The sequence below is a fragment of the Sander lucioperca genome, chromosome 20 (genome assembly GCF_008315115.2).
Source record: "Sander lucioperca isolate FBNREF2018 chromosome 20, SLUC_FBN_1.2, whole genome shotgun sequence".
NCBI classification, from domain to species: Eukaryota; Metazoa; Chordata; class Actinopteri; order Perciformes; family Percidae; genus Sander; species Sander lucioperca.
Genome location: NC_050192.1, coordinates 8,356,770 through 8,382,102, shown reverse-complemented (window position 1 = coordinate 8,382,102; position 25,333 = coordinate 8,356,770). Strand labels below are relative to the sequence as shown.

The window sequence follows — 25,333 nt, the reverse complement described above, 5'->3', positions numbered from 1 at the left end:
CAGCATGAATAGCAAATCTAAGTAACTGAAGAGAAAAACACAAAACTGCTTAAATCTGATGAATGAAGATGGTTTCAGCTTCTCAAATTTGAGGATTTTCTGCTTTTCTTTATATAATTGTAAATTGCACATTCTTAGGGGGTTTACACTGTTCGCCAGACAAAATGATGTCTTAAATTATCAGTACCTTTTCCGTTAGGTTTACGGACATTTCTGTTAATCCAAAAATAGAAAATTCTGTAGATTTACAGTATATCCTCTGTGCCTTAACAGACATTTCTGTTAATCCAAAAATCTAAATATGGAAAAACACCTGTGAAAAATCATTACAGAAAATTCCTTCATATTAACACAGTATATTAGCTCGTATTTCTACAAACTTTTCTAACAGTGCAGTAGACCAGTCATAATAGACTAAATGTATTTTTTTCCCCCATTCCTTACATAAACCCAATAAAGCTTATTCAAAATCCCATTACACTTTAAGGAATAGAACATAACAAAACACAACCAAACCTTAACAAGAACCACATTTCTATAGCATAAGCAGTCCCCAGACTTCCTGACATACAGAAGAATATCAGCATATGGGTCAAAGGCCAAGCAGTTTCCAGGAGCTACTTGTCACCCCCATACAACCACTGGGATGTTAATGTCTCCCCACAGCGGAGCAAACAGTAGCCACTGTAAAAACCAACAGTCACCTCTGACCCCTCTTCCCCTAAAGTTGCCCTTCTTTCCCGCTATTGATCCTTCAGATTCCTCTGACGTTGAGGGTAAGTGTGAGAATCCTCTTCCAGATAAAGGCATTTTAGGAGTCATTAGCTGTGTGTGTGAAAACTCTCCATTACGGAGAGGGCCACTATCATTAAAGTCATATGTGTGCAGTTTAAAGGTTGCAACCATTTCTTCTGGATCCTCTCAGTCCGTACAGAGATGTCAGTGTAGAGTCAACTGGATAAATGCAGGAACTCAGCTTTGACACATAAGGAGGCTGCATACACGCCAGGTAAGCAACACTCATAAATCAAGCTTAATGTATTACGTGAAACTTTTCATATGTTTTAGTTTGGGCTGTATTCTAATGTCTTTTAACCCTTATTTTTTGTTGGACATTTGATTTACTTCCCACACACCCCATTGCTGTATATTTAAAGCTAATAATTGCAAAATCAATCTTTTTCTTCTTTTCCAATATGTAGGTAAGTAGTGAAGTGGTAACCCTTCCTTTGACTCAAACTGAGCTTGCACATTTGAGGAAGTTGACAAAAATACAGAGCTATGAAGCATTATAGCTATATTTCATGTTACAGTACGTAATTTGGGCTTTGTCCAATAATGTCCAACAACAGAACTCCAAATAGATTTGATGAATTGTATTTATTTATTTACAGCAGTGATCTTTGAGACTCCGAACAGAAGTAATGTACATTTTCTGTAGTGGAATTCTGAAACATTTCATCAATTCAAAATCATGTTTACAAGCAATTCTTTTTAGAAAAAGTCATGAAGTATCAAACTGATAAAAGTATGTTTTTTCAAGCTGATAGAGCGCCCAGGATCTCCAAGACCCCAAACAGAACATCATGGTTAAAAACCAGTGAAAGATAATAAAAATATTTAATGATTATTGATATGATTTATTCTCATCTCAAATCCACCCCCCGTGCCTTTCAACAGATACAATGGAAGTGCTCACACTGCTGCTTATGTTCCTCACAGTTTCTGGATATTCTCATGTTTTGCAACCCGGTAAGTATAACATTAGGCCAACGTACCATTTCCAGCATCCAACTAAATCTATTTTAGTAACCATTTTGAAGTGAAAAATGTAGTAATCTCTTACTTATTATCACAGTCCTAAAAACAGGTCATGTCGTAAACACTTCCATGCTAATTATGTTATGAGCCTTTCAAAGGGAATGCTAACTGTTGCAATGCTAACATGTTACTTGTTTGCAACTTGATTTTGGTTTAGAATTAAGAATAACAGATGTGAACTAAGTGGTTGCCCTCTTGTTTTGAACTGTAGGACTGACAGTCACCCAGATAGCTGGGCTGGACAGAGACCACCAGTCTGACATGAGGAGTGAGCAGCTGAGAGATGTTTCCATATCAGTGGAGGAGAAAGAAAACGCTGCAGAATCCACTGAGGGAAAGAAAACAGAGGAGGAACAGAGGAGGGAAGGATTGACTCAAACAAAAACAGAGGAATTCTCTGTTGCTGACATAGTGACAGATTTAGATACAGATAGAGAAGTGGGGAGGAGAGAACATGGACTCAATCTTGTCATAGAATCAGAGAAAACAGAGTCAAATGAGGAGACAGTAAAAGCAATCCTGACCGGCAACACAAAAACATGGGAGGCGATAAAAACAGATGACGAGACAGATGAGCAGTTTAAGAGCAAGCAAGAAATAGTGGAAGAGGAAAGAGAGAGCAAGCTGGTTGCAGGGATTAGTCTTCATAAAGGGACTAGAGGGGAAAACATGTTAACTGTAAATCAAGAAAATGTGGAAGAGAAAAGAGGAAATGAGGAAAGAGAGAAAATAGCCGAAGAGGGTGAGATGATAAAAAATGCAAACCACAGCGAATTAGTAAGAGAAAAGGAAGATCACAAGGTAGTTAGCGATCTCACACCTCCTTTAATCACATCCTCTACTATCACTCAGTCTCAAAGTCCTCCTGAGTTTCCTCATCCTGTTCATCATCATAATGTCCCTCCATCACCCACGCAGGTCTCCGCTCACCCTCCCACTCCTCACAACAAAGTCAGTCCTCACTTCTCTCCGTCTGTCACTCTTCCCAATCCCACAACAATCAATCCCATCTCAGTCTCAACAGGGCTTCCTGGCGAGGGGAGGTCCGTCTTGCTGCTTGAAGATCTCCTCACTGAGGTGTTGCAGAGTCCTGGACATCTTCTCAAGCAGGGTGAACTGGAAGTAAAGGGTAACCCACATTTAGAGGATGTAATGGTCAGAAATGTATTGTTTAAACCTGCAAGGAAGGAGCTACAAACCAGCGTTGTTCAACCAAAATATATGACTGAATTTATCCCTGAGGTGCAAGTAGCAACACCAAAACCCAAAGAAGTAAAGTTTATAACCAAAGATTTAAAAGAGCCAAATCCTACACCGAAATCAAATGAAAATAATCCCACGGTCGAGCTCAAACCAAACCTGACTCAGCCCACAGGCGAACCCAAAACATTTAAACTGATGGAAAATGACACCAAACTTGCAGTGAAGCAAAATAAAGCATCTCCTCCTCAACCACAACAGACCAAACCGTCAGCCAGACCGCGCATGTCATCTGCCAAAACACCTTTAATGAAGCCAATGAAAATCAGCAGAAGTAGTAAAAATAAGACAAATAAGAAGTCCAAGGAAAAGAAAAGGAAAAAGGACAATAAGACCCAAAAGCCATCAGAGAAGAAGAAGATGAAGGGCATCATGCCAACGCACTTTCCTTACTTTGAGGACGACTACTGTCCTCCTGAGTGTGTCTGCTATGGAAGGTGAGACATCAACGATATTGAATGATGTAATTTAATACTTTATCAGACTTATTTATAAGTAATTGTTAGTCTGCCTAGAAATTCACTGCTTCCATGTTCTCCAGTGTGAGTGTTTATATATTTTTAAATCAATATTTGTGTGTTTTAGACAGAACTAGAAACTTAAAGATGTCATTTTAAGCTCTAGGAAATTCTATGTGCATTTTTCACTACTTTAATAGAATCAAATATTAACCAATTCATTGAAAAAAACTCATGAATCATTGAAGGAATAGTTTGGCATTTTGGGAAATATTTTTTTTTTGCTTTCTTACAGAAAGTTAGAGTAGAAGATTGATACCACTCTGATATTTGTAAAGTAAATATGAAGCTACAGCCAGCTAGCTTAGCTTAGCACAAAAGACTGAAAACAAGGAGAAACATCTAGCCTGGCTCCGTCCAAAAAGTAACAAAAGCTTAATCTGTACAAAAACCAAAGTGTAAAAATGACAACTCAGCGTTTTCCAACTATCCAGCTACTCATGGTGGAAATAATGGTTGCAGCCCAAATGTTTTACGTTGTTATGGCACTAGTGTGTGATTGGGAGCATTGGTTTCAGAAAGGTCAGATCATTGTGCTTATTCACATTATGTATTGTTTTCCAGAGTGGTCCAGTGCTCAGACAAAGGCATGGACAAGGTTCCTTATGGTATTCCCTATAATGCCCGCTACATCCTCCTCATGAATAACCACATCAACAGCATCCAGCTCGACCTGCTCAATGAATATGTCTCTATGGAGTTCCTTGTGTTGAGCAACAATCGGCTCACAGATAGCGCCATAGAGGGGGCCTTTGAGGGGGTCCCGGCTCTGAAGCGCCTTTACCTGGATAGGAACCTCCTAGACAGCGTGCCAACTGATCTTCCAGTGTCTGTCGAAGAACTTCGTTTGGACAATAACCATCTGAGTGCGATGTCTGAGGCAGCCTGGTCCCGATGCCCCCGCCTCTTGGTTTTGAGCCTTAGCAACAACAGCCTAGGGAATGGATCTGAATCTCTGCCTAATGCAGTGCTCTCTCCCCTGTGCAACTTGCGCACTCTAAACCTGGATCACAACCAGTTAATATCGGTTCCTCTGGGCTTACCACTGTCCATCAAGGAGCTCTACCTCAAAGGGAACCTCATTGAGCATTTCCGTGGAGGAGCCTTCAATGGGGTATCAGAGCTGTTGCTGTTAGATCTGAGCGCAAACAGACTGACAAACAAGGGTCTTCTCAAGGAGTCCCTTCACAATGCAACTCACTTGGAAAGCCTCAACTTAGAGGGGAACAGACTAAAACAAGTGCCACGACACCTCCCCTTGTCACTTAAAACTCTAAATCTGGAGGGCAACCTCATAACTTCCATAAAGAAAGTGGATTTTGGTACCTTGAAAAACCTGGAACACTTGGGTTTAGCAAGGAATAAAATCTTCAAAGTGGCACCGGGGGCCTTCAGGACATTGCCCGTCCTGCACCAGTTAGACCTGTGCCACAACACCTTGCACCAGGTGCCCAGACAGCTGCCGGAGGCTCTGCACTCAGTAGCACTCAACCACAACAAGATTCAATCAGTGCCTCGTGATGCTTTCTGCTGGGGTAATAAAAGTGTGAGTCTCAGCAGGCTTGTACGAGTGCAGTTGGAACACAATTTAATTGATATGGGGAAGTTGGATGCACAGGCTTTCAGGTGTTTACGGGGATTCCAGGTGGTGCACTTCTACTGAACCTTCATAAAATACATAAATGTTGAGACTGTCCTCCCCCGAAAAATGCCCCCATGAGCCATTTGTTCAAGCAGCAATTATGATTCATGTTTATGTTTATAGCATGTAGTGGCGTACACTCTAGTGGCCGTAGTAAATATTATGGGAGCAAAGCAGGATGTAAGGTGACGAGGTATAAGAGCGCCAAATTCTGTGTAAGGAGGGGTGGGTCAAACAAACACAAGGACAAGGACATGGACTGTTTTCCTAAACTATAGGGTTGGAGAACAATGGTTTACTTTACATGCAACAGGAATAGTCTAAGAGATCAGTAACCAGACGTATATGTGATTGCCAAATTTCAATCTATTATATACTTTACTGGTGGTTTTCTAATGACCATTTTTTAAAACACAACCATTTAGCTGTATTTCCAGGCAACATTTGGTTTCCAATTATTACAGCAACATTTGTTGAAACTTCCATGAGATCACAGACACATTTATAATCTGGATTTGATATCTTTAATCCATCCTGGTGATACAGTGAATAGTCAGCTGCCAAAAAGCATTTATGTTTAATTTGGCAGAAATGTTATAAATATGAGTTCTTATAGGCAGTTTTTAAATCATCTGCGCTGGCACTTTGACAAAAAAATACACATTAATGTGGGAGTTTCTCTTTCAGGCACATTTAAAGTGTCTGCAAGATCATTTTCATACCACAGTGAAATGTATAACTTCCTGGAAATTAATTTAAAAATAACTTGCTGAAATTGCATTCTTTGGAAAACTACTTGCAGTTACACAAGTAAACCATGCATACACTCTATATGTGGATTGACATAGTTTATGGCGTAAGGGTTAAATACAGATATGTCCAAACAAGCTCAGTAGGTTGTTACAAAGTTTAAAACCTTTGTCTTCTATTGTAGGTTTCAAGTTTCTAGAATGTGGACCTATGGATGTTGAGGCTTTTGGGGCTATTAAAGACCTCTCCACTGATTATCTCCATGTTCATATATTTCCCTGTGAGCTTATTGATTGCAATCACCCCATACTCTATATGTGACTTAACATTTGGTTATGAAATCAAGTTCTTTATAATCATTCATGTAGACAAGCTCTGCTGGTTGTTACATCTCACTGGCATGGTGATTACATTCTGTATCTAAGCTTTTCCTATTTAAAAAAAAAAAAAAAATGCATCTCCTTCCTTTTCTTTTTAATGGCAACTTGCAACCAGACAGAATTTTGAGCCTCTTTTGTCTTCAATGAATCAAAGTTCCCCCCCACACATTGGCATCTTCAGGAGAAAAGCCAGAGCAACTTTTCTGAGTGATATATATAGAGAGAGCAGCAGGACAGGTGATTCAAATCAGTCAGCAATCAACCGGAACATAGAAGTAAAGTCCATAGAGCTTTCCATCATCCACATGTCCATATCGTAGGAAAATAGCTACAGTAAACTAAAAACCGAAAACCACAGAGTAAAAATTGTACAGTAGAAAAACATCTGGGTGCACACATGAATTAAAGAAATAAGTTTACAAAAGAGAAAACAGAAATGCATCTGTGTCACACATACAATATTTATTCGATTTATTTAGTCGATTAAAGAAAGAGCAATGATTTCTAATATATTAATGAATCCCTTTCAAAACAGCACACACAAAATGCACATTTTAAAACTTTAAAGCCAAGTGACAAAAAGACAAAACTGTGTTAATATTTTCCTCACATTAAATGAATAGATGGGACCCAAATTGACAATCACAGAGGACAAGTTTTCATTTCATTTGAAGAACATTATAGAAACAGTTTGAGACCCTTTGAGATATTTAAATTAATCTCTGTTCTTTCTTTACTAAATGGTACATTGTAATGTGTGACTGGGATGTATTTTGTATAGGATACTTGTTGCTGAATGTCGGGACTCAGATGTTTATGTTATTTCTTTTTTTACTTTGTAATTATTATTATATAACTTGCAATTTTCTATTTTCTATTTGCAAGCTCCTGCAACTTTAGTGGACATATGAATGTTGGTTTCTGTTAGCTATGAATGCCCTCTCTATGGACTCTACTTCTATGTTCATGCTGATTACCATGTGAGCTTACTGATTGGTATCACCTGTTTACTCTAAAGGTTGATCAGATGCTTTGTGGGGGCTTTTTTTATTTTTGAAGATGACAACATGTCTTGGAAACTCAAATATTTTGATCTACCTAAAATAGGCGTGTGCTTCCTTCTGTTGCTCTGAGACAGGGAGATGTCATTCTCAAACATTTCATATACATGATTTGTCCTGCTCAGTTAAAGGACAATTCCGGCGCTAAATGAACCTAGGGGTTAATAACATATGTGTACCGAGTCGACCGTTCTCTGGGATATGTTTTCATGCTAATCGAATGTGTCTGTAGCTTGAAACAAGCTACCGCAAACTGTTGATTAGCTTGTAACGCTAGTAGTCGGGGCAGAGGGTAAATTGCGAACCACGAACGCCGTGTTGGAGCTATGTTACTGGTTACTGGTTGCACGGCGTTCATTGTTCGACTGGTCATGACTTAGAGATTACTCTTATATGACTTCTTTGAACAATAAAGGCTACAACAGAACAAACTACAATCAATGTTTGTCTGAAATCATTTGTCCAACATATCCTGCAGAATTTGTAGCAGCATGTTAAAATGCAACACAGATGTGCTGTTTGAACTTTCCTCAAGCCGGGTTTTATTTGAATTTCCTTTGTTTGTGCAATCAACCCCTGGCTGGTAAAAATGGTGGAAAACATTACCTGGCAGCAGTGACGGTTTAAAGCTCCAAATTCAGTTTTTCCCCATGCTGATAAATGGACACAGGCCCCAAATGTTCCACTGTGGAGAATTTTCCCCATTTTCCATAAGCATATCAGTCAAGGTTGTTGTTTTTCCACGTTGTTTGTGCAGCAATGATTCCCTGGAGGATTCACATGAGAACAAGAATATCATTAACTTGTCAGGACCATTTCAATGTAAAATGTAGGAACGGCAGTTTGGAGCAATATCAAACAAATGGTGACACAATGATACCCATTAGACTAAAATGCCCCTGAAATGTATGTTATTAAATCCAGTAATGTTTGCAAGTTAAACAACTTTCTATGAATCTGCAAGATAAACATTTATGATACAGAGGTATATAGAGCAATAACAATGAGGAATATGAAATTATGTGATTGACCATTTCATGAAAAAACAAGAAAAATAAGTTGTGCCAGATAATTGTATTGCCAAGACTAACTAATGTGTTTATTTAGCATATATCTGTGGTAGCCCCTTGTGTTTTCTCCTACAGAGCTCCCATGCAGTTAGATCTCTGTAAACCTGCCAATATAAACTTAGTTATGACATGTAAATTTGTTGTTAACAAAATGTCCACTAGATGGCAATACTGTATAAGTAAATACTATTGATGTGTGCTGCCTCTTCTTTTAAGTGTATAAAATGAGACAGAAAGTATAAGGAGCTTGAATTTGGCTTTTTTTCCAGTTACTAAATAAGAAATTGTGGCAATTAAAATGCATATGCTTCAGGAAGTTTATCTTGTGGGGGAAAATGGTATATTTAAACACTCACACCAGACTGGAAACTCAATAAGGCAAGCACCACACACTCAAACACGCACACATCTACACACACAGACACACACACAGGCATGAGTCATACCATTCTCACAGAGAAGCAAAGATGTTTGTGAATTTTTTTGCAATAACGTGAGCGTATTTGACTTAAACGCAAGCCTGGAAAAATATACATAAGAATCGAGAAGAAACAGAAAGAAGGCAAAAGTGGAGAAAATCCATTAGCCCACATGGAGCTGCTTATCACTTTTCTCTCTTTTTTCCTCTCTTGCTCTAATAAGTTCTCTCAGCGACGTGGCACTGCACCCATAGAGCCTGGGAAAGAGGAGCAGGAGGAGGGGGACGAGAGGGAGGGTTGGGAGAGAGGAGGAGGAGGAGAAGGAGGAGGAGGAGGGGGAGGGGGAGTGAAGAAAAAGAGGCTGGAAGGAAGGGCTTGAAGGATGGATCCAGGATCCACTGGTTCAGCGCGTGTCCAGAAGGAAAGAGCTTCGGCGGGGCAGGGAGCTCCCCAGCACCTCCCTACGGTCCAGCAGGACCCTGACCCCATATCACAACACCACATGTGTACCTGGACCCAATGGAAACCCTCCTCCTTTCTTTGTGTCTCATTTTTTCTCTCTCTTCCTCTCTCTGTCTCTACTTTTTTCCTCTTGCATATTTTCTGCTTTTCACTCACGTAAGATTGTGTGTCTATACGTGCACATGTGTATACCTGTGCGCACACAGTCGTCTGGTGTGTCTGTGTGGGAGTTGCAATGATACGTAATCATCATGTGAACTACTCCCTTGACAGAGTCTGAATCCTGCTCATTTAAGTAGTTTGGCAGATGGTGAATTTATTTCTGTACCTCTGTATCCTGGGCTGGATGAGCTCTGATATTTAATTTGATCCCAACAGGAGGTTCGCAGGATTAGTAGTAGTAAGGACGCTTGCTTACTGCCATTCTCTCAGTATACCCTGTTGGTTACACTCTTATGTAAACTTTTATTCTTTCTGGGACTTTCATTTTCTGTCTAAAATGAAAATAATATATAAATAATATTATGAAGCAGTGCGGTCAGATATGATGCTTGAGCCAAAACCACAGTGCCATTTATCAACCATCACTCTTTTTCTTGGAAGGAGATGGCACAGCTCTGCAGTGCACGTGGTAATGAGCATCTTGTCTTTCAGTGGGTTGTTTCTTTGCCCGACATTGATGCTTAAAGAGTCTTGCTGTTTGTTCATTGTTCTCCAAACTAACATTAAAAGTAAAGTAATTTTTTTTGTAATATATTGTATTTTTTATTTTGTAATTCCTCTGTAATGTGCACAATTCACTCATAAACTCCAATAGGTGTCAGCTGAAATTAGAAAATGCGAGCCCTTTTGAGATTCTTTTATTTTCAGGCTGACCGCATTCGCTGACCACATTCTTACAGGAATCAGCAAAAAAAAAGAGAATAAGATGACAAAAAAGAACAGAGGGAAAATAATATTAAACCACACCCTACATGTGAGTCAGCCAGACGAACAGAGTAATAGACAGATCTGTGACACTATTCAACTCTCGTTCCTCTTCTGATATTTATAAATCTTGGAGGCCTCCTTACCATGATGCATCAGGAGCTAAAAATTTGGTTAAAAGTTCTCTATAATTTTGTTTGCACGTATCAATGGCTTGTAAACGTAAATCATGTGATTTTGAGTAGCTCCTGAGATCAATTTAAACTTGTTTGCAAAAAATTTCATGAGTTACAGCTGGAATTTTATAGAAAACATGTAAATGGAAAGTGGATATGTTGCAATGACGTTTGTGATTGACAGCATGTCATTTGTGGTTGTTCTTTTTCACATACAGTATAGCATCTGTGTCTCTCTTTTTCTCTTTCACACACTAACATGGGTCTTACTGTACTGTACTGTGAAAACCTCCCATTGACTTCTTTCAGCCCAACCCAAACCCCTAAAATCCAGCTATCTCAGCCAATTAGCCTTCAACCTTAAATCCAACCCAGCCTAATCTTAACTCTAACCTTAACCCTGAACAAACTCCAAAGTTAGGATTGACCACAGTGCCCTCACTCCCCTCTGAAACTTTGCCTTAATCACACAAGGACATTAAAGTCCTTGTGAAGGGTTAAAATGTCTGCCTCAATCTCAAGACTGCTATTGCATGTGTGAGAGGGAGGTGGCGCTTGAGTTAGCCGAGAGACAGGGGTGGAATGGAGAAGGAAAGAAGGAACAGAGGGAGGAGAGAATGAGAGGGAGGAGGGGATAGAGAGAGAAACCATGGGAGCCAGAGGGACCTCAAGACACACACACACACACACACACACACACACACACACACACACACACACACACACACACACACACACACACACAGCCCATCATCTGATCGTGGTCTGGACCTGCACCGACAACACAAACACATGCAGGAGCATAACTTTTACAGATTTTGCTAGGTCACGCACAAGCACATAATGCAGAAATGGCATGCTGGGTATCATCAAATATACAGTTTTGCATGTACACAAATCTACACAAACACACATATGAAGACGATATCCAGTGACGTCTCCTCAATGCCATTACACAACATGCATGCACACGTACACATATGCACTCTGTTTTTCAGGTGCTCCACAAGGGGGCCTAAAGTGTTCCTCTTTTGCAGAAAGGCAGCACATCTTGCTCTAAAGACTGGAACACAGTGTCAGTAGCTTCTTGTTAGACTCCTAAATACACTTTAATCAGCCGTACAGAGAAAATAAATCAAAATAATAACTGCTACTATATATATATATATATATATATATATTAGGGCTGTCAGCGTTAACGCATTAATCGCGATGCGATTAAGGGCCGACTCGATGCGATTATTTTTTTTTAATCACATTAATCGCATGCCGGCATTTATTAATTTATTTTACACTTCACTCGGCTTTGTGTCGTGCCTAACAAGCTACTATTTTGACCCTTTGCAGCACCGTTACTTATCATCAAGCTGCCACTTCCTCGTAACACATCCTGCTGCTGCAGGCATAATGGAGAAAGACCGCAGCAATGAAATCCTGAATGTCGCTTTTTATTTTCCAAAACTCCCAGACGGCTCGTAGACAAGTCGAAAGCCATATGCACATTGTGTAAAGCCGAATTAAAATATCACCGAAGCACGTCAAGCTTGAGCTACCACCTACGAGCTAAGCATAGTAGTACAGTTAACGTGATGCTACCCGCTAGCATGCTACCCACTCAGGCAAAGCATTATTTTGGAGGGTGCTACTTGCCGACCTGTGGATGAAACCAAATCCCAAAAAATTACTACAGCTCTTGCGAAACGGGTGGCAACTAACTGCAGACTTGTCAGCATCGTAGAGGACTCGGGTCTTAAAGACGTACTACGGTTGACCTGTCTCGTTGCCGTCGAGGGGGACAGTAGTTTTCACGGATACACAACTGGAACAGCTGCAAAGTGCTGCAAACGCTGTCTCATTAACCGGTGATCACTGGACATCAGTGAGTAATCAACATTATTTAGGAGTTACTAAACACTATATTGACTCTAGTAAGGATAGGGATTTTTAGTTTTTTAGTTAGGTACTTGGAGGAATTGTGTAATAACGACAGATTCGCACATTTTTCTTTTGTTTACAGTAAATAAATAATTACAAATCTTAAAATCAAGTTCATAAAGTAACTTTCTTTGCATTCATTTGATTCCCAATCAAGATACACTGGTAAAAATTGCTTTCGATTGTTAATATGTACTTAAAAACTGTTCTGACATGCAAAATAACGTAATTTTAATGATGTGATAAAATATGCGATTAACTATAGAAATTCAGCGATTAATTGTGATTAAAAAAAATTAATCGTTTGACAGCCCTAATATATATGAATTTTTGTAAAACGGCCCATATTTGAGCTTTATATAGTTGATTTCTCGCATAAAAAAGTCTCAGAAGTGAATTTAATAACGAAATAGCAGACAAACAATGTATAACGTTGCAGTGTCTGAAATATGAGACCTGCTGTCTCGTCTCCGATGTATGTGTATGGGGTTCGCTCACTAATCAGCATGCATCTCATCTAAATATTCATGAGCATACCATATTTGGAAGAAAAGCTCTTGTTCCAAATAGAGCCATATTCACAGAGTAGTTAAGTGCCCATAGAATAGCAATTTTCAGGCCAACCAATGTTACATACCCTATTAGGAGACCTTAAGGAACAGTGTGAAATACATTTTCACAATTCATTTTTGGGCAACAATACAGATTAGCGCCGCCTGCTGTTATGGAGACATATTACATTTCGTCGCTTTGGTGTTTTCCGAGACACTTTTTTTACCAACTCCGGGAGACTGATCAGTCCAACTGCCTTTTCTGCCGAGGGTCGGCCACCTGGTCGGTGTGTCTCGACCTTTAGGAATACTACTTGGACTTGTTCACAGGGTCCATCTCAGACCAAGCTGAATATTAGTTGGTAGTTCAATTTACATAAAATATAGCCGCCAACTCTTAGTCCAAGTACATTTGATGATTGTTTATAATGAACTCAATATCTGTTTAGCTTTCAATAGATTTTCCTGTTGTTGGTCAATTGTTTGAGACACAAACAGCAGCATGCGACTCTGCAAATAGAAATTACTGAATGTGCATGGAGCCAACCCTGGGTCTCTGTAATCTATTCAGGAAGAGAATGACTTGGGTTTGTTTCTTTCTTTGTCTATCTGCATCAATCTATCTGAGTGTATTGCTACACATTCATGTTTTATCTTTCTATTACATCTTGCATATTTCCCCAACATTTGATTGCAGTGACCTGTAATAATTGTTGTCCAACTGCCAAGTTCTGTTTTACAGAAATCCTGGAATCATCAGCAAATAATCAGGTTCTCTTGGAACCACATCAGTCTACATCAGTTTGGTTTTGGAGCCAGAAAAAGCTGTCTCTGCTGTTACATTAGTTTGAAAGGATTTGTTTGCCTTCGTATTTATGTGTAAATCAAAACTTATGATAAAGTGGACAATTCCGTATGTTTATAAAGTTTATTAGACCGACAGTTTATGAAGGTGGGGACACACAATCTAAATCTCTGCTGGTTAGGTGTGCAACAGGTATCCATTTTGATCTCTTTGCTTTTAACCATTTACAGTATAAATACATCTTTATGCAGATGATACTTGTCCTTTATCATGTTGCTTATTTTGGGACATTAAATCTATCTTCTTGTAATACAATGCAAAACAATCTAGATAACATGACACTGGTACTTGCTTTAAAACAAAAGTCATCCTGATTTAATTTTCACAGATTACAATAATTTACATGACGCTACTGGCTTTTTAATATTGAGAGGGCCACCAAATTGAATAAATCTAATATTGTTACTAAATAATTTGATACTCTCGATTAGATACTTAAATCAAAATGTACACTTTACATACATAATTTGATCATCCTAGACTGAGAAATGTAATTATGGAAGCACATAATGGTCATTAAGATTTGAATCTTATAAGCAACTGAATAACTATAAGTGAAATGTAATCACAATTAAAATATTTTACTTTGAAATCCATCTGAATTTATGTAGTCTAAATTACCTTCTTTGAAAGTCTCAGTAGTTAATTAGAAGTTGTGCTTGCTTCCATATGTAATCACTAGTGGTTATTTATGAATTGGTCCATACTTAACTCACCCTGATGATCTGATGATGCTTTATTAATTAAGGCCTCTTTTTTCTGTTGTATTAATCTGTAAAGCCACTTACGAATTATATCACCGTTGTATCTTTGAGGCTATTGTCAATAATCTCTTAATTATAAAGGTTCAATAAATTAAAAAGAGCTTACATATTAATCTGTTGTTGTCTAGATTTGAAGCAAAACTGGGTACCCCTGATGTACAGATCATGAGTTAAACCATCTCAGTAAAAATCCACCCTGTCTGTCCAGTGTAAATAGAGTTCATCTTCTGTTTTGATTTGATCGCCTGTCAGTCAAAGGAAGATTAACATCTTCCTGTAAATTCCTGGCTTTACACTGGCAGACCAATGAGACAGAAAAATCCCGGAAGCCTTCAGGTGTCCACCAAGCATGAACATAGTCAAAACCACATATGGGCTTTATTGGCATTCCACTTTGGGCTTGAAATGCATTTTATAGGGTTCATTAATGGACCAACCTTTAGTAACTCTTTTTTTTTAGTAACTCTTTTTTTTTTTAGAATCTAATAAAATATCATCGTTTCTGAGGGAGCCAATTTGTGTTGAACAGTTGACACTCTGCAAGCTGTTGGCTATTCAGGTAGTCTTATACAGCTCACTTTTTTGTCCTCAACCATCTGTCTGTCCCAGGCACAGGACACTCTACTATAAACCAGGTCACCACAGGAAGCACTTCCCCTGTTTGCTTCCTGTGTTGGCTATTACCATGGTGACACCCTTAATCAAAGTCTAGACAGGTTTGTATGGGGCAAACTAGGTCACAACAAACAAAACATTGTTCGAAGAGCCTAAAATAGTGGAATAAAGAGACAGACTAGTGAAGCACAATGAGCATAAGGAGTGTTCACTTGTGCTTGTCTTCTGAGGATAAGGACTTGAACGAAGGGTTTTCCATGCTATGCAGCAGACATTACCTAAGCAATCGCTCCTTGACTACCATTTTTACTGATGTATGTTTTGAATGTCAATGAGCAGAAAGTAAGGAAGACAAAGCCAGTAGAGTCATTAAAGGGGATGTAGGGAAAGAACTACTAAAAACTCTCCAAGGCCACTTGCTAAGTTTATTCCAGACATTGGTTGCTGCAGCATGACATTACATGAATCTAAAGCAAATACATTACAAGGTCTACATACAGTAGTCAACCTGACACTGCAAATCATTTTCTGTCATCACCTAGCACTCAAACATCTGACATGAGAGTTGGCTCCACTTCCTGTTTTGCCTCTAATTTGACTGCCATAAAGTGAATTAGTAGCACTGGCAACAAGATGGCAAATTAAAGGTGATTTCTTTCTCTGATCACAGCAGGTATATTACATAGCTTTATTGTGAGAAGTTGGGGAGGGATGTGACTCAGGCTAAAGAAGGTTTTCGTACAAGAGGCATGGGTTGCTAGATACTTTGATGAGACGAAGGCAAGTCTGGGCACAAGAAGATGCCATACAAAGTGGAGTGGTGTGCATGAACACTGCTGTTTTACCTAGGAGACTGCCCAAAATGATTGAATGAAGATTGTCATGGCTAATTAATTCCCATCAATAACTTGTGAGACTGACACATTTGCCATTTTGTAAACAAACACATGACTGACCAGCTAGATCATTCTGAATATCAACATGACAGCTACATTAGTCAGCTGCTTTCCATTGATTATAAGGTTAATCGCACATGACAGACACTCAAAAATCAAAAAAGGGACTGGAGGACATGATGGAAATATTACGAAACACATTACTAAACAAGTTTAATGCTGTGTCTCAATTCAGTTACTTTCATTAGTACACTTCCATGTGTACACATGTACTTACTAGCATATTGGGTGAATTTCAACAGGGGTATAGTGCATAGTGTCGCACACAATAGCACACAGCCATTATACACTTAGTGAAAATAATTATCACAACATTTGACCGCTTCTTCTTGTTTGGTGAATCGCAACCGGGTGTGTGCCCCCTGTTTCACACAAAGTGGAGATTCCGGCGCCGCCGATGTGTCCTCCAGCTCCACCTACTAGTTGACCTGATAATGGCGCTAGATGAAAAGTCCAACCAAAGTTGTTACGATTCATCCTGAGGGGAAAATGTCTGCAGCAACTTTCATGGCAATTCATCCAATATACTTATTGTATATATACAATATACATTTCACTAAAACCTAAAAATGTTTGTTTGTAACTCCTAACTCTGTTTTCTACTTGACATTGTAACCCAAATTGTACACATTCACCCGAGGTCATGGCTACTTTGACCCTCTTTTCAAAGATCAACTACTCTTGCTGCATCAGCAGGGACTGAAGCTACTCTTGGCAACAACATAATGCACTTAACTCTTCATCAGGGGAAATGTTTCCAGAAAGAGGAAGATGGGAGACCGAAAACAACATATGTGTCAAATTTGTGACATGTTACTTTCATAGACACAAGTCCAAACAAGTGAGTGATGTCCCAAACTGAAAGTTATCCACTCTAACAAGCTAAAGTGGTATTTTATATGAATCTTGTTTTCACTAAAAATAAAATTCCAATGCAAATTAATGTTGCAAATCAATGTCTCTTTAGCATATTTTCACAATATCACTATTACAATAATAATATTTATAGAAATAAAAAGTAATTCTGTTCAGATAATAAAATACTATAACTGTTTCTAAATAGTTCATTCAAAACTCAAAATTGTTACATTTAACTAAGACTGAGCTTGTCGTATACGACAAAGAAAGGCACCTCTGATTCATAACTTAATAACTTGATAATAATAATAAGTAGAAACATACCGTCTTTTGGAGCTAAAAGCTAACACTCGCCCTGTTCTGCTGATGTCTTTGGTGTCTTTGTAGCCCTTACAGAAGGTTTTCTATCCAGCCTGGAAGTCCAGAGTTTTTCTCAGTTTTTGTGCAATTAATCCAAACTGTTACATCCAAGATTGATACACTTTATGTCCATAATTTATGATTGTTTGGCATAGCCAAGTTTAACATCTGCCTATTTTTCTCTTGAGCAAAGGAATGTTACAGAAGGATTATTGGAAAACACCCAAGTGGGTGACCTGTATGTCTTACATCTCACGCCAGTGGATCATTTAGTCTTCTTGACTGTGGTTCAGGTCCAAACTGTTTGTACTTTATCTGTTTGTCCCTATTCACACTGTGGAAACAGACCAACACTTTGTTGTACGTTATCCAGTTTGGATCTGTCAGTATTGGTGTTGTAAGTGCTATGCTCTTTTATGGCATACTGGGTTCATGTTTTAGTTCTACTGCAACCGACTGCCAAAATCTTTTTTCTTATCTTTTGAATTTTGTCCACCAATTCATAAAAAAGTATAATTATGTGTTTTCTACTACTCAAGAAGTTACAATCTTATGAACAAGACCTCTTTAACAAATTAACATTTGTTTTGTCACATTTTACCATTTTTTGCACAATGAACTTGATGTTCTCAACAATGTCCATAACACATGAATCTCCATTCAAAGCAGGAATCGTTTATTTGGGCCATCTGGGGGCAAGTTGTAAATACAAGATTGACATATCACCTTGAAACATTTTTATGATCTACATGTTAGCAAACAGTGGACTAACTAATCATTAGTGACACAAAGTAACATAATTTATTTGGAGCCGTGTTTCTGTCCACAAATTCACTTGTTTTTTGACTCTGTTTTGGTCTCCACTAACTCCTGATGAAAACATCTGGCCCTTTTGGCTGCTAAATGTTACACAATGTTCACAGGCTAGTTGGTAACATAGTTTGGCTGGCGTTTGATGCGGGGCAGGTAGCGTTATCTATCGCGTTCGACTGTTATTGCTGAAAACGGCTTTGAAATGCTTGGACCAGACGGAACCGGTATAGTCACCTGAACGCTCATGGGAGCAGTCTAGACTGATGCTAAGTGTAAGAGTATGCTCTCACACTTGCAGCATCTGAGTCTGTTTTTAATCTAACCACCTCTTGTACCTTTCCTGATTTCATTGAATTTTAATCAGAACATGATGCTGTCTGACTCAGCTCCACTGCCATCCATTACCTCAAAAACTTTATGGTCAAGGCCTCTCATAATGCAGACATCTGATCCTGGGTGAAAACATTTCATTGTGAAAAAAAAGTAATTTCATCAGATCTGTTAAGGTATAATTTTGCATTAGTGTATTTGTATAGTGTTTTACAGCCTGGTAAAGGAGGTGTACACACCTCCATCTTGCACTTAAAGTTAGTCCTGTCTGGGTTATTAGTACAGACAATACTAAGGTGGAAACATCTTGACCATACCTCTGCTTTTGTGCGGCCATCTTTCCCATCCGTAGTAGATAATAAAGAGGATAGACACGGCAAAGACACACAAACTTGGATGTGAAAATTTGAGGTATGTGGAAAGAATGGGGGCAGACTCTAGAGTAAACTTAGACTGATCCAAGAGCAACTGAATGATCCTCTGGCCTGCTGGTCTTTTAAAAGCTAAAATATCCAGATTCAACCAGTCAGGCAAAGGTTCTGGATCAGAAATGCTGGGCCCAGTGAGTAAAATCTGAGACTTAGTCATTGGTTTCCGACCCTCTGATTCCCTGCCATACGTTGGCTGCTGCAGCACCAGTGAGTTGGTCAGACATGGCTGCTCCAAGAATATTTAATTTCATCTCACACTGAAACACACATGGACTTTTTTGTTTTGGAGTGTTGGCGTTTTGGAAAGCTTCATGAGAACACTAGAGAAAAGTTTGACCGCATCTCATCCGTTCCATGCAAAGCTGGTCTGCCATTGACCACAGATAAATTATTAGGAGTCTGGGAGAGAACAGATGTGGCCAACACCTAATTGGCTCCACCAACACTCTCCATCTGCTTATCCTGTTCCCCCTCCTGTTTCGCCTTGTTCTGCTACTCCTTTACTCGACCAGCAGCTTTACTATCTCTTCTGCACCAAAAAAATGGTATCCATCACTGTTTTGTTGACCTTTAACATGTGTCTTGCACATTACAAACACTCAAAAGCTCTTTCCATCTTCTGGTGAGTGTTCCCTTGTGTCACTGTACAAACCTAAAATGCATTCACATGGAGTATCGAGGGCTCCTTTCAATCCCTTTTCTTCCCCTTAGAGTTGTGGAATTCATGAAGTGTAGATGCATTTGTAGCAGTACGTGGGATACGATATGGCTTCATAGTTATATAATATGATGTCACTGAGGAATTGGGAGTGAAAAGTAAGCATGCCATATCGAATACAAAACACTGAAAATGAAGAATCCTCTCTTCAACCAAAATACACAACTGTTATTTTTTATTCTGTCGGTTGTGCTGTGAAGAATAAACCATGGGATATTAATGTTATTCACAGACGCAGCAAACAACAAAGACGAGTGTCTCCTGTGTGTGTTTTCTGTCCACCTTCTTCCCCTAGAGTCACTTACAAGTCTGCAGGTTCCTACCACACACTCTGAAGAAATAAACTTAAAAGCTAAAAAGGGAAGTTGGACTGTTACTCCTCTGGCACACACAATGATAAATGTGGATGAAACGGGAGAACTTTCGTGGGATACAAACATTGCCATCTGTCTGTCTTAGTGTCAGTCTGGTTGGAAACGGGCCTCCAACGTATACAAAGGAAGTGTTTTGTCTGGTGAAGAGAGTTACCCGGCACTCTGTTCAATTACGATCAACGCTGGCACTTAAGACTCATCTGGCTTGGATTCACAGTGAAGAAAGATGGTTGACCTTCTATTCACCAAAAGCCCTGACACATGCTTCTCTTGCCAGTGCAGGGTGTGGACACCATGATGGCTTATGATGGACTATGTAGGCCAGATACCACATCTGTTTTGCTATGGACACGTCTGAACAAGATGCAGAAAAAGGTCCAAGTGAAGTTTAGATATTGTTGTTTGAGACACTGACGATTGAGAGCAACAGTTAGAAAAAAGTAAAAACTGCAATTTTCTCCATATTTTAATGATATTGCCTAATTTATTCCTTCAATCCCTGCAAATGTGCCCTGCTCCAAGAGCAGAAGTTATTTCTTTAGTTCTATGAATAGACCAAGACAGGCTTCACTGTCCATGTATAATAGTTTAAGGTGTTTGGTAAGAATTTTCCAGTGGATGTGCTGCGAGTGTATCCAAATGTAGAAACGCTGTGCCAAGTCAGTGATAAAATCAATCGGGCCTGCAGTGGTCTGCTTGCAATAACCAGGCAGGAACACTCAGTCAGCACACACAGAAACCTAACATCAAGGATCCCACAAAGTTAAGGCCAAATTAACTTAAGGTATCCATAAAACCTGGAAAATGTGGCTGCTGTGGGTCTGATTTCTGAGATCCACTGTACTTCTAGTAAGAAGAAGTGGTAAAAAACATAGGGATCCAAAGGCCTATTAAAAAGTAATGTGAATAAGATGAAACCTATTATGGCTCACTAATTACTATTGTGACTCTCTAATTTTCTTATAAAATCCAATCACAGTGGAAGATATAAAGAGAAATAGAGGAACAGACCAGTTGAACAAGACTGTTAAAGGAACAGTTTGACATTCGATACGCTAAATATCTACAGCCGGTTAGCATAGCTTAGCTTAGCACACTAGAAGCAGGGAAAAAATATTTAGCGTACAGGCATTAGAGTGGTATCAACCTTTATTCTAATAATCTGTAAGAAAGCGTATAAACATATTTTCCATTATTTTTGCAACATTTTGAGTTGTTGTTTTTTCAAAAACAACCTGCAACTTGATCCAAACAATGCTTTTAATATCTGCAACATTCAGTGTATGCCATGGAAAGGATGAGACAGAGGAAACTCAGTTGTTGACTTGAGGGGAATACTGTGTTATTTTCCATTTGTATTATGAATCTTTGTTTACCGCTGTTCTGATATTTGCACAAACAATGTTTTCCTCCACCAGCCTCCTGCTGTGTTAGAATTCCACAGCAGTTATGTATGCAGCTGTTCTGATTCAGGAACATTATGGCCTTGTCTTGTCGATGGCTTGTTTATAATCCATGTACTCCTCTCTCCTGTATTTTATGTGGTGCTGCATTTGTGCTATGCTGAAAAATACTGAAGATATTTGACATTTTAAGAAACAACTGTCTGGCCTTTCACCCAAACATCTGCACTGGTCAGACAGGACTTACTGTATGTCTGTTGGAATGATACATTAAATATTGCTTAATACCATCCATGTATTAAGCTCTGTGCGTGCATGCATGTGTGCGTGCGTGCGTGCGTCTCTCAACACCTGTTCATCTAGTTTTTTGGCAGGTGTGTTTTCTTCCAAAGTAACAGAGAGTAACACAAGCTCATTACATTTTAGTGTAATTTCATATTCTGTAAGAAGAGAGCATTAAAAAAGGAAACTTACCAGTATTTTGCATACTCTCTTTCCTTAATATCATCACCACATTAGCGCTCTTTACGTCCATAAACACTCACTCGGACGTCCACAGTGGCAATCAGACACAAACCAGTCCTTGTTAGGGACGAGTGTCTCTGCCATGCAGAGCTGATGATGCCATGGTGGGATTTGGCTGCTAATGTTTTCCCAGTCAGACACTTTCTACCTCGGGCCAGCCAAATGACACCCTAGAGTTTTGGATCGCCTGGTGAAGACATCACCCGTTTTACAGCCTGAACAGTCTGAATGTTTCCACTAAAGCACTCTTATATTCTCACCACATTCCAAAAGAACATACATCTGCATCTAGTATAAATAAAACCTGCATTCACACAAAATATGTCATAGTTAAATGTGAACATTTCTAAATGTATGACACTCTCTCAAAGTCATCAGCCAACATCTGAAAATAATTTTTTGGGGGTTTGAGGGCATGGAGGCGTATATAAATTGGCATTTTCCTATTTTATGCCTACTCCTGTGCCACTTTCATTTTACAAAACACACCTGGGCGAAAAAAATAATGATAAATCAATTAATCTGTGAAGTCTGTTTCTTCTCACACTTGCTGTCTTTGAATAATAACCCTGACCTAAGCTCCACTTTGCAGAATAAATGCCATTCTACCATTTACTGCATCAACATTCCTTTTAATCACATTTTTTTGCTCAACCCATCGCATGATAGCTGTTAAATATGAACTGAAATATTGAGACAGATTCAACTGGACAGGACAATTTAAATAGATGGTGCAGAAGGACTGGACACTCCCTTTAATTTGACTTGGATGGACATCAAAATGGGCTGTTATTGGAAAATAAATCTTTGTTTTAGGTGTTTATTGTGCTATAAAGCACTTTTTTTTAAAGTACAATAGGTAAAAAAAGATATCTACTGAAATCTAACAGTGAACATTATAAAATTACAGTTTTGGGGGGGTGTACTTGTATTGCAGTGATCTCCTGTCTTCCCATATCATAACAGGCAGGATGGCTCCAATTCACATTGAACACTACTGCAACCACACCATACCATCTAACTGCACTGATTTGGCAGCATGTTTAAAGGCCTTCATGCTCATATTCACCATATGTGCCTTTGTTTATTGGCTCTTGCTGCTGTTGCTGCTATCAGCAAATGCCTTTGTGCATCATGTTTGCATCTCATGCTTATATGCTAAGTTGCTGCAGCACGCCAAAGTCTTTAGTTTTGATAAGTGACGTGAGTGATTCTAACAGAATTTGAGGTGGATTCCCTACACTCAAAAATGCTGACTTAGGTGCTGCCTTTGCTTACTGTATATGCGTTTGTCATGATAGATTAATGCATCTTCTCGATGGGGTACCATCATTTAAGTCTGGACCATTAGCAATCATGTCTGCTTTGCTGACACTGGGGAAAATACGTTTGAACATACAGAGTAGATACACATAATAACTTTATGTAAGACAATAAATGAGCTGCACTGCAGAGTAGTTAAGAGATGCACAAATTTGGACTTGATGGTCTGTATTTTTCCCAGAATTGGAATGAAACTCAATATGCACAAAAAACACCCCTGTAGTTTAATTCCTTTATTAATACAAGGAACGATTTAATGTAAAAAAAAAAAAAAAAAAAAAACAATTCCTCACAGCTGAAAAAGAATTAGAAACCAGCTTCTCATTTGTAATATTTGTAATATTTTGTGAGAATTAACTGTTATAAAGTCTGATCATACAATTGTTTCATGAAACAGCCTTGATTCTGGATAATTTGATGGTTTGTGAATTCAACAGTTCACTCAACGCTGAAGGCACAACTACAAAACATGTGTCTGATGTTGGGTAATAGTAGAGGACCACAAATGTAAATATATCTCAGGCTGCCTGCTATCATATCCTCAGTCAATGATTGATTCCCACCACTTCTTCAAAGAATCAGTTGTTGTGCCTCAGTAATATACATTATACAACTTTTCCAAAGCCCTATAGGCTTAGATGCCCAGAGATTTTCCATGCTTGTGTGTTATTAATAAGGATTCTGGCAGTGACTCCCTATAAAACCATCATAAAGACATACTAGCATGTAGCATTTCTCAGGATCACAGTTTTAGGGGGACACAGTGTTAACACTACACTTTGTTTTGTTTCCATGACATAATGATTTTGAGATTGAGGGAAATGTATATATGTATGTATCTCAAAGCTCTTTTCATTTAAAAACTTGGCAGCTAACACACTTGCTGTTTCAACACAAACGGGAGGGTCACTCTCACTTTGTTGGCAGACAAGGGAGCTGCTTGGCTGCTCACCTCAGCCCAGTAAATCAGAAACAGATTGAAATGGAAAAGAAAAAAAAGAGATTAATCAAGTCTCTCGAACACCCGGCCGACACTTGTACTAGCAGCAACTTAAGGTGCAGGCTGGATTGCAGATTTGTGGACACTACACATGAGAAAATTGTGTTCCGCCACAATGAAAGGAAAGGATTATTTGACAGCAGCACAGATTCCACACCAAATGTTTATGTGTCCGTCATATAAAAAGGGGGTAACTGGCAACTAAGCGTATAGGGGAATAAAGCAACTTTGGTCAAGGTTACAATTAGAGTTTGGTACCTCAAACCACATTGGTTAGAATGTATGTTAATGAAGAGGAAGAAAAACAATCGGTCACTTTGACCTCCACACTAACACTCAGTAATAGTAGTTAGTATCAATTTACTGACTTTCTTTTAATGTGTGTCCTTCATGTAATCCTCTTGTGGGGTAAAAATGTAAAAAAAATATATTCTGTATATATATTTAGTAGCTGCCTCAAAGCGTTGGAACAGACAGTGTGTTTTGTTTTTTTTTGTTAATCTATGGTATTCCTTAACCCAATACCTGCCAATGGATGTGTGTATTTTCCTCTAATAAGCTTAAATTCCTCCACACTGAAATTCAATTAATTTTTGTATCAATGGTATTCTTGTAATGAAGTTGCAATAGTACCCAATTGCAGCACTCTAACTGCTGAATTTGTCTTTACAACAGTAGGATTTACGTTTTGACATTTTCCAACGTATACTGCGGTTGCATGTCATGATTCACATGCAGTCACCTTCCTTCACACAATACCCTACTCAGGCCTTTTTCCTGGCTCACATTTTTCAGCAATTGTCAACAGCAAAACTACATATCGAAAAATACTTTCAAATATCCAGAAAATAAACATTAATGATAGAGAAAACTGTTTCACACAAAGTGGAAAATTGCCTTCACTACTCCAAACTGTAGAAGACGCAGACTGGATTATTCCAGGTCCACATTTTTACAGGCAGGTTGCCTGTTAAAATGGCTCCAATTACAAAATGTATGTGTTTTGAATGATGGAGACATTTTAAA

General features: G+C 38.8%; 1 protein-coding gene across 1 annotated transcript; it reads left to right on the top strand.

Annotated features, from left to right (window-relative positions):
* The first annotated feature begins 1,402 nt into the window (after nt 1-1,402).
* LOC118494026 (extracellular matrix protein 2) lies at nt 1,403-6,385 on the top strand. Its single transcript, XM_035996340.1, has 3 exons — nt 1,403-1,752; nt 2,033-3,518; nt 4,164-6,385. Exons 1-3 carry the CDS (start codon nt 1,686-1,688, stop codon nt 5,260-5,262), a joined length of 2,652 nt encoding a protein of 883 aa, XP_035852233.1. The 5' UTR covers nt 1,403-1,685; the 3' UTR covers nt 5,263-6,385.
* The last annotated feature ends 18,948 nt before the right edge of the window (nt 6,386-25,333 follow it).

Bases quoted from the DNA above. Each gene is read 5' to 3' on its own strand.
- LOC118494026 (XM_035996340.1), top strand. From the start codon at position 1,686: ATGGAAGTGCTCACACTGCTGCTTATGTTCCTCACAGTTTCTGGATAT. The intron at 1,753-2,032 runs GTAAGTATAACA...TTTGAACTGTAG, and splicing joins TTCTCATGTTTTGCAACCCG to GACTGACAGTCACCCAGATA. The intron at 3,519-4,163 runs GTGAGACATCAA...ATTGTTTTCCAG, and splicing joins GAGTGTGTCTGCTATGGAAG to AGTGGTCCAGTGCTCAGACA.